We start from the raw sequence: 10,923 nt of genomic DNA, 5'->3' as shown, positions 1-10,923 counted from the left end.
GGGCGTACCTCCCTTGGTATGCTCAACATACTTACCCATGCATGAAACTGATCGGGGACACCAACCCAGTATGCGGGGCGTACTGGAACTTACGATGGGTGTACGGTCAACTTTGCCTAGCCCATTCTCTTGGTCTTAACCCGTTAAGACCTTAGCTCATTTCTTAGATTTGGACTCCCTTATAGCTCTTACTCCATAAAGTCAGTGACGTTAAGCCTTTGCATGGCTGATTAGGTCACAACACACAAAACTATTACTCTCTTAACTCAAAACGCTCATATCTCAAGCATGGGCAGATTCTCACGATCAAGACCTCATTTTTGTGGATCCTCTCCACTAGAAACACTTAAAAGGACAATTATTAAGCTCTGGAGTGGAACAACTCATCAAGCCTCAAGCTTTGGGACCAAAAAACTTAAAATGGACCTAAAACAAAAACTAGCACAACAATAAGCAAGTTCAAAACTTGATAACTCTGGAAGATGCACCAACAAGAGAAGAACATAGATTTAAAAGCTAGGCGCTCAAGCTATTCTCTTTCAAAGCTCCTTCTTCTTCAAAAGCCAAACATAACAAGTGATCACCCCACTAGATCCACATGAGAAAGCCACCATGATTCAAACTTTATGCTCTCGGGAGCTAGATCAACATGATTAGGGTTTGGATCCACAAGCTCCAAGCCAAGCAATGCTTCCTCGAGGAACTCCTTCTTCCACAATATGCACCAAAAACTCCACTAAACCACCAAATGATTAACAATCACTCAAATGGAGGCTTAGGGTCGATTTCTAGGGTTTAAAGGATAGAGGCTGAATATATTAGGGTTAGGTGATGAGATAAGGACCTAAATAGGGTCCAAGACCCTAAAATAGGGTTCAGGTCTGATCAGCGTACGCCCAACGTACATATGGTATGCCCATCATACTCCGAAGAACATTCATGACCATCCCTAGTCAGTACGCACAACATACTCCAAAGTATGCCCAACATACTTCCTTTTTTACTAGTACGCCCAACATACGCTTTTGTGTACGCCTAGTGAACTCGGCTAAGCCTGAAACCACAAAACTTTTGAAGGCCATAACTTCTTCGTTATAAATCTATTTCCGACGATCCTTATATCCACGGAAATGTAACGAGAAGCCCTACACTTCTATCAACTTTATTCCTCCTGAAGCCCACTCGAACTCAGAATCAAAATTCATGAAAAGCCCGAACGAATGCCTTTAGCAATATATTTCGGCACTAAAGCAAAAACCGAACTCTTTTATCACACCACCTACCTTACCCACATCCCAAAAGGGCCTAAACCTTTCTCATACTCGGATTAAGGCCCACAGGCCTTAAATCGCAAACTATCTAGAACATGATGATACAAGATTTCAGGTTTCTTACCCAATCTAACCTTCTGCCAATGCCATAAAATAGAAGTCATTCTTTTACGAGACATGCTCTATATGGCCAGAGGCTACATACTAGTACCACCATGAATGTAAGTCCTTTCACTGATCACACAGTCAAAGGTACAACTTTGCTACCACAATAGCGGAAATAATAACAAGAGATGATAACACGGAAAAGCACATAGCACATATAATACATAACATACAATTGTTCCTATATATTGAACTCACCGTGAAATAACCGGGGTTTAAAGTATTAATTTGGGTAGCAATTTGACTTTTAATATTACTTTTTGTGACGAAACCGATGATTTTAGTTGAAAACCGGCCTTATTCTGCCAGAGTTTTGACTTGAAAATATAATTTTCTTGGGAACTTCGGGACTTGCTTCGGGTATCGGGAATGATATCGGTGTTTCGAGGGGTTAAGAGTGGGCTAAAGAAGGTTTTTAGAGTGAAAGAGTATCAAATTTTGTAACATAAACGGGAGACCTTCACATTCTATTTATAGTTGTTGCTGACCTCTCGTACGTTGGGCGTACCTGCAAGGACGCAGGGCGTACACATTGCGGCCTTGTACGTAGGGCGTAGCTGCGTACGCTGGGCGTTCGGAGCTGCATGGCTTATCTTTGGACTTTGGGCTTCATATGTGTCCGATACATGGATGTATACAAGTAAGGAGCGACATGGTCAATCCGAGGCCTAGTCCGAGTACGCGGGGTGTACCTCCTCGGATAAGGCTTCGAATTTTCATTTATTCTTATTTAAAAATTTAAAATTTTCATATATTTTGCATACGAGCTCCGTTTTTGACGTTCTTTACATCCATGTGTAGGTGAGATTATACTCTACAACTTTTGTTTAGACTCCGTCAGCTGATTTTGACTTCATTTTTACTATTATATTTTTAACGGGCCGGGACAGTAAAAGTCCGTTAAAAATTCATAACTTCTTCATCCGATGTCCGTTTTCGTCTCCCTTTTTACTGGTGTACTATTATTGACGAGACCATCGGTTCTTGTTTAGGTTGCGTCGGCTAAAAATTACTCGATCTTTATTATGAGTTTTTAGTTGTCTATTGCTATTCTGAAACTTAGAAAAATCATAACTTCCTCAGACGAAGTTAGATTTGAAGGTTATTATTATTAAATTCTCGGTTTAACGGATACTACGACTTTTGTTTAGATCACTAAAGATAAAAAGTAATTTATCAAAAACTCACTTTTTACGTCATACAACATCGTGCCAGTTCTATCGCGAAACTTCAATAACTCACAACTACTTCGTTATAACTCGGATTTCGATGAGGTTTTTGCCTAAATGTTTCTAACGAGATTATTTACAACTTCCAATAATATAATTTTACTTATTTCCAACTTTATATTTTTGTTAATTTTCAATATTTGACTTTTGATTGGAATCTTATAAGACTTCCAATATTTTTTGAGTGATTCTAAACATAGTTTTACTTCATTTCTATTAAAAACTATCTGTTAGAACTCAACGCTCAAAATCATATAATATTTCATAATATTATTTACTTTTAATATTACATAACATGATAATCGAACGTGTATGTTACACTATACTTACTGGCAATATGTCTACCTATGGCATATGTCGACATAATGCGGTTGGGTTGAGGCGATACTACTTTGTGCGGAAGTCAACAAACCCGAGAGCAAACCAGTCATACGCTAAGGTTTGGGAGGGAAATATTGTCTTATACTATATGCTCGGGAACAATCCAGTAATAGGCTGAGGGTCAGGAAGGCAATCCAATCTTATGTTGTAGGCTCAGGGGTAATCCAGTCAGATGATTGTGGACCCAGCATGCATGTTTATATATGTTTTGTTGTGTGGGGTATTTAGGGGGAACTCACTAAGTTTTGGCTTACAGTTTGATTTCATGGTTTCAGGTACATCAGATGATCGGGGCAAGGTGAGGGCGTTATTGTACACATCATCCTAGGATTTATGTTGAGAGATGTTTTTGGATACTAGATTTGTATATCTATTTTTGGAGATATTGTTTTGTATGACTTGTGGTTTATAAAAATGGTCTTTGGGAAACAATTTTTTTTCATGATTTTTAGGACATTACAAGTTGGTATCAGAGTCTTGGTTTGAGAATTCGATGAACACTTGTGGGATTCTAGACTCAAACTAAGTACCTGCAAAATATTTTCGAAGTTAACCCTAAAAATACCAAAATAACGGATATGATGTTTACAATTAGTCAGAGACAAGGAAAGTATTACCTAAGATACTCAAACTTGTTATGTGTATTGATGATACGATAGAATTGCGTGCTAGTTTGTATATTATGGATCGTCAGGAACTACTTGATAGAATTGCGGATTTATGATGCCTGATAGCCTAGGAGAATTTCTTGATATGCTATATGGAACTGACATTATTACTATGTTTTCTTAGTTTGTACATCATAAATCTATATAACTAAGATTTTTTAGCCAAGTTAGGTTTGATTTAGCCTTAATTCTTGCTCCTTGTGTGGTTGTCGGATTAGGGTGGAACCAATTATTTGAATGTTTATTGAATCCAATGTTTTATATGATTAGCACATATTCATGGTTGTAGGGTTAGTGGAAGGTTCATTAGTGAGTGTGGTTGTAGAAGGCCAGCCCGAGGAATGATTAGTCACTTTCTCAGATGTATACATATCCTAGTTATGGGGCCTTATGGTCGGGTACTCCATGATGATCCTTTAAGACAAATACGGGTAGGTGTGGAAGGTAGTAAGGGCCCTTACTACTGGAAGCACATGACTTCCAAACTTCTCAAGGAAGTCACAAACCCGGATGATTTATGTATTGGGAGTTGGCGGCCCAGAGAAGCTAGGTTTGACTGATGATGAGATTCGTGAGATGATCACCACCCAAGTGACCATGGCTATTATAGAGGCAATCCCATAGGTATTTGAGTCTATTAAGACCACCATGACCGAGATGTTTGATGAGCGTTATGTTGCCACCTCATAGGTTGATGTTGTCACAGCCACTGGAGCTATTGCTGCTATGAGACTCCAGGGGAGGGGGATGATGCATTATCGAGACTTCAACAACATGACGCCCCCAGAGTTCGATGGGTTCAAGGACCCATTCATAGCCATGAGATGGATTTCGGATGTGGAGGGTTGTTTATTCACATGTTTGTGCCCAGAGAACATGAAGGTCAAGTACGCCTTGAACCTCCTTGGCCTTGGGGTGAAGGACTGGTGGAAGATGGTGACTAGTTCTTATTCTCCCAAGAAGATAGCTGTAGTGACTTGGGAGGAGTGTATTGATATCTTTCGCACCCAGTATGTTCTCTTGGTTGAGAGGGATATGTTAGCTCAAGAGTATTTGTCGTTGAAGCAGACGACAAATTCGATGGTATATATCATCAAGATATTTATTGAGAGACCCCTTCTCTGCCCCGAGTATAGTGCTTTGGAGCAGGTTCAAATGTACAATTACTTGAGCATGTGTGGGACGGAGATCAAGGAGTTTTTTTCGACTCATCAGAACCATTCCTTCTTCGAGCCATAGTCTTTTGCTCGTAGGAAAGAGATTGAGATTAAGAACCAGGTTAGAGAGAGCAGGCAGGCTCTAGTTCGGATTCAGACAAAAACTAAGTGGATTAAGCCCGTTGATTCGCGATCTAGAGGCCAAAGGTCCCGCACTTGTGGAATGTGTGGTAAGGGGCATGAGGGGACATGCTGAGCGCCCGCACTTGGATGCCATAAATGTGGTAGGGAGGGGCATATTGCTAGGGATTGTCGTCAGTAGGCCTATAACATCACAAACATTCAGATAAAAAATTTGTTTTTAAATCATTCTCTAAAATCCAATAATCATATTAAGTCGACCAAAAATGTATCATAGTGAGTACGCCCTGCGTACTCCGCAGATGGGCTTGAATTCAACATTCTCAGTATTTGGGCCATTGTATGGGTTGCCATTTGGCCTTGTTGAGCCACCATACTTCTGTGTTGGACTTGGACTAGCTTGTTGAGCTTCACTGGATATTAGGCCTATAGCGGGTCTTGGGGCCAATTTGGAAGACTGGGCCATAATTGGGCCTTGGATTGTCAATTAGAGTTTGGACTCTCTTAGTAAATGGATTGGATCATGGTCTAGGCCAATAGATTAGACCTATGATTATGGTCTGAGATCCATTTAATAAATTGGATATTATTGGTATTGATAGTGCATGGATTTATCGGACAAGTAGCCAGAGATTAATTCCAGTGATTCAGTAGCTTGAGGTGAGTCTTCCTTACCATGTTAAGTGGGTCGAAGGCACCAATGTCGACCCATTTGTTATTATGTTTGGGTGCTAGAGGTCTGTGTGAATCTTGGATGTGTATGTGTTTATATGCTTAGTGGGGCGGGGCCCAATGGGTATTATGTATGCCATTATGTATTATACTTGTATGTTTGTATTTTGGGGGGATCCCATTGGGCAAGTTAGGGAAAGGCCCGTTATACTCGGTGAATGGGCCTGTTATGCGAGTTAGGGTAGGGCCCGTTACACTCATTGGGCAGGGCCTATTATATGTTTGATATATGTGGTATGTGGTAGTTAGGAGGAAACTTACTATGCTTCATGCTTACGGTTTTCAGTTTATGTTTCAGATACTTCTGGTGCAAAGGGCAAGAGCTTGAGGCGACTGTAGTGCACACGTGATATTGTTCCGCATTTTCATGATAACTCTGATATTTTATGATGTATTGATACATTTGTTCAACGTGGGATACGGATTTTATTAATTTAAAAATGAAATTTTTGGGTCTTATTTTTGGGATGTTACATAGTGAGCTCCCTCAAAATAACCCATACCATACATACATAATAGTTAAAACATAAATAGGTTCATTTCATCCCCTTCAGTCTCTTTCAACAAATATTGGGTATATGTCACCCCCTTCGGTCTCTTTCAACCAGTATTGGGTCTATTCACGCCTTCCTTTCACTTTTAACTGATATTGGGTATATTTCACCACCTTCGGTTTCTTTCAACCGGTATCCGTTCATTTTTTCACCCCTACATGTACCATACAATTATAACAACAAGAGTAACAGAGACAACAAGCATATATAGACCTAGCAGTAAATTGACACGAAGACAACTATTATCCTATAAACATAATATAGTGGGACAACATTGGATCCTTCAACCCATGAGTACGGTTAAAAGACTCACCTCAGTTTGAAGATAAACAAATCACACTCGCTGAATCCAAAATCCCCACACTGAATCACAAATAGCCCTAATTAGCAATTAGGTCATTAACCCAAACTGAGGGTCCAAATTCTAAATCCCAACTCCTACGGTAAAAAGGTTGCTTTACCCTTCTCTTATTGGTCCTCTCATATCGTAATCCAAACCCAACTAGCCAAAAGTACAAATAACACTCAAGGCCTAATATGGGACCAAGTCCATAAAGGCCCAACTCATAAATACTTGTGGCCCAACAAGTGCCTAACACCCTAAATCTGAGATAGTACGCCCGACGTACTCTTTCGTATGCCCTGCGTACTACTGATTCACAAAGGGAAGGTTATGGGGCCAAGATGCAACACTCACAGCCTACCCAAATTTACACTCGGTGTACGCATTAATGACCAAAGCTTTCTATTATGTTTTTAATGCTTTAAGACCTTATACTTTAGATCTAAGTCCAATAAAACTAATTAAGCCATAAAGTTGCTATCTTTATGCTTTTGCTTGGCTTAATAAGTTCCAAAACCAAACTTAAACACATTATCCACATGGAATGAACGCAAACCTTTGCATGGTTCATCAAAACCCATCAAGATGAAGTTTTTATGCTCTAACAACATCTGAAATGTTAGGGTCTAACATTCTAACCTCTAAGAGTAGCTCATACTCACAAGGATGACTCAAGGGACTATAATAGGCTCAAAACAAGCCCTATACTAGATTTATCACATAGAGTCATCAAGATAGAAGTTTATACATCTAATAAGTTTTAAAGAGTGAATAACCTTTGGATCTACAAGCTTCCACTTAATCAATGCTCATATATAAGGATTCTTCTTCTTCAAAGTGTACCACATACACACGCCAAAACACATTCAAGGGTCAATCTCTTGATAAATGGGTTAGAGTTTCAAAATATAGCTCAAAATAGGAAATGGAGGCTGATAAGGTGAAGGCTTGTGGGACATAACGTGTTTTAAAAGGGCGCAAACCCAAAAAATTAGGGTTTTTTCCTAACAGATGTACGCCCATCGTACAAATAGGAGCACTCATCATACCAGGGGGCTACCCCGTCTCTTGCAGTCTTTGAAGTACGACTGACGTACCTTTTTTACACCTAATGTACTAGGGTCCTTAAGTCGAAATACAAGAAAAAAGATAGCTAAGGTTTTACCTGACTTATCGGGCCTTACAAGTCTTCCCCACTTGAATCAGACTTCGTTCTCGAAATCCGCCTCAGCAAACAACTCTAGGTAATGGTCTCTTGTCTCCTACTCAGGCTCCCATTTCCATTCTGACCCCTTCGCGGCTGCCACTACACCTGAATGTCCTCCAATAGAAACACTACTGAATCATCGAACAAACATTTATGCGGCTTAGAGACATGAAAAGTACCATGAATCTATTTTATCTTATCTGGAAAATCCAAGCGATACGCAACCCTGTCCACCCGAAAACCAAGTGACCGACCATCCTACCGACCTCACCCCAACATATCTGAAGTCTGCCACAAAACTGCTGAATCAATGCAGTCGTCCGAAGTACCACTTCCGTCCTACCGAAAACCAAGTGAACGACCTCACCCCAACATATCGGAGTCCAACTCTTCCTCCCATAGAGCATCTCAAAAGGAGGTGGATCAACGATGACATGATAACTATTTTTATAAGAAAACCCCGCCAAAGGAAGATACGTATCCCAATTCCTGCCAAAATCTAGTACACATGCCCGCAAGATGTCCTCCAACGTCTTGATAGTCTGCTCACTTTGACCATCAGTCTATGGGTAAAAAGACTTGCTGAAGTGCAGACGAGTACCCAACTCCTCATGGAATCTCTTCCATAACCTAGAAGTAAACTGAACATCCCTATGAGATACCACAGAGACTGACACCCCATGTCGTGTCGAAACCTCCCTAATGTAGATGTCGGCCAGCTTCTCAGCCGAAATACTCTCGTGGATCGGAATAAAAAGCTTGCTCTTGGTCAATTGATCCACAATGAACCATATTGAATCCACTGCCCACCGTCCGAGGTAACTTCATGATAAAATACATTGTAATCTCTTCCTATTTCCAAACGGGAACACCCAACGACTCTATTTTTCCGTGTGGTTGCTGATCCTCGGCCTTGACTTTAGTGCAAGTTAAGCACCTCTCCACATACCAGGCCACATCCCGCTACATGCATGGCCACCAATAGTCAAGCCAAAGATCTCTATACATTTTTGTCACTCTGTAATGAATAGAGAACCTCAACTTCTGCATCTCCTGCTCCACCCCAATATCGAACACACACTCTCCAATGAAGGGTAAATAATCCCCGAATATCATAATTAAAGAAAGGCACCTGACCCACTATGTGTTCACTCTTCTGGAGTTCTTCCTTCATAGCCTCAAATTGAGCTTCTCGGATATGCTACAAGAGTGGGATAATCACGGTCATCCTCAAGCATACATCCGTAATCGGGGCAGTAGCCAGCTTACCGTTGAGAGAATCGGCCACCATGTTGGCCTTCCCCAGGTGATAAAGAATCCCATAATCATAATTGTTCACCACATCTAACCATCTATGCTATCACATATTTAAATTCTACTGATTGATTAGGTACCTCAGAGTCTTGTGATCCATGTAGATAGTACAACAGACCCCATAGAGGTAATGTCTCCAAATCTTGAGGGAGAAACCCACCACCCAATGTGTAGGAAAATTAGCCTTATGAGGCTTCAGCTGCCTCGAAGCATATTCGATTACATGACCTTGATGCATCAAAAATTCACCCAAACCAACGATCAACGCATCATAGTATACCATAAAATCATCTACACCCTCAGGTAGGGTCAGAATCAACACCTCACACAATCTCTTCCTCACAGTCTCAAAAGATGCTTGATGATCAGGTCCCTAACAAAATGTGATGGTCTTCTTCATCAACCGCACCAAAGGAACCGTTATCTTGAAGAAATCTTGAATGAATCTCTGATGGTAACTTGCTAATCCAAGTAAACTCCGAATCTCGGATTGAGACCTCAAAACCTCACACCTTATCACCGCCTCAACGTTTTCCAGATCGACTAGAATATTGTTCTAGTTGATAAGGTATCCTATAAACTACACCTCGCACAACCAAAACTCACACTTGGAGAACTTCACATTCAACTTCTTCCACATCAAGGTCTCCAATATATCTCCCATATTCTCCTCATGTTGTTCATGAGTCTTGGAATAGACTAGGATGTCATCGATATACACAATCACAGACCAGTCCACCATAGGCTTGTATACGAGATTCATGAGGTCCAAGGACATCACCACAAATTCGTCATGACCATAACGATTCTTGAAGACTGTCTTCTACATATCCTCCTCTCTGAATCTCATATCGTGATAACCTAAATGTAGACCAATCTTGGAAAACCATGATGTGCCATGAAGTTGGTCAAATAAGTCCTCGTTCCTCAGGAGTGGGTAACAGTTCTTCATTGTTAGCTTATTCAGCTCCCGGTAGTCGATACATATCCAATGTGACCCATCATTTTTCTTAACAAATAAGATCGACGCTCCCCATGGTGAACTACTTTGCCGAATAAATACCTTGTTTAACAGCTTCTACAACTGTGTAGACAACTCCTACATCTCTTGAGGTGCTAACCGATAATGTGCTTTGGCTATGAGATTCGTACCTAGAACCAAGTCAATCTTAAACTCCACCTGCCTCTCCAGAGGAACTCTAGGCAAATCTTCCGGGAACAGATCCAGGTATTCCTGAACAATCGGTACATTATCTGCAGTCACTTCATCCTGTTCTTGAGTATCTATCACATAGGCCACAAACCTGGAACATCCCTGTTGAAGATAATGTATGGCCCTTGCTACCGAAGAGAAAGCTGGACCATGCTGAGCACCCTCACCATGGATCACCAGCTTTCCCCCACTTGGGGTTTGAAGACGCACCAAATCAAGCTCAAAATCAATCATCTCCTCATTCAGGCTTAACCAATCTATCCCCATAATGACCATGTTGTCACGTATGGGAATAGGAACCAAATCAATCGGATACTACTTATTCAATAACACCAAAGTGCATCCCTAATGAACCCTCAACACTCGCTTCGGATGTTCATCAGCAATCTCATCCTCTAATGGATAATCCAGCTATCTCGGACTTTCTCCAAAGCTCTTGCTAAGTGCGCGAGTTACAAAGGATCGGGTAGCTCCCGAATCAAATAAAACCAACGCAGTAATATTGTTCACAAACACTGACCCTAAACAGTAATATTGACATATAAGCA

At 40.8% G+C, this 10,923-nt stretch overlaps 1 protein-coding gene across 1 annotated transcript; it reads right to left on the bottom strand.

The window, feature by feature from the left end:
• Positions 1–10,261: 10,261 nt before the first annotated feature.
• On the bottom strand, positions 10,262–10,651 carry LOC145095686 (uncharacterized). The gene has a single exon (XM_079033525.1). The coding sequence runs from the start codon at positions 10,649–10,651 to the stop codon at positions 10,262–10,264; it is 390 nt and encodes a 129-aa protein (XP_078889651.1).
• Positions 10,652–10,923: the final 272 nt, after the last annotated feature.

Source organism: Lactuca serriola, chromosome 3, assembly GCF_051521515.1.
Source record: "Lactuca serriola cultivar US96UC23 chromosome 3, Lser_US96UC23_V15, whole genome shotgun sequence".
Lineage (NCBI taxonomy): Eukaryota > Viridiplantae > Streptophyta > Magnoliopsida > Asterales > Asteraceae > Lactuca > Lactuca serriola.
The sequence above is the reverse complement of the archived record's forward strand: the minus strand, read 5'-3'. Positions and strand labels throughout refer to the sequence as shown.

Excerpts from the sequence above, each read along its gene's own strand:
- LOC145095686 (XM_079033525.1), bottom strand. The coding sequence starts at position 10,651 with ATGGTCATTATGGGGATAGATTGGTTAAGCCTGAATGAGGAGATGATT.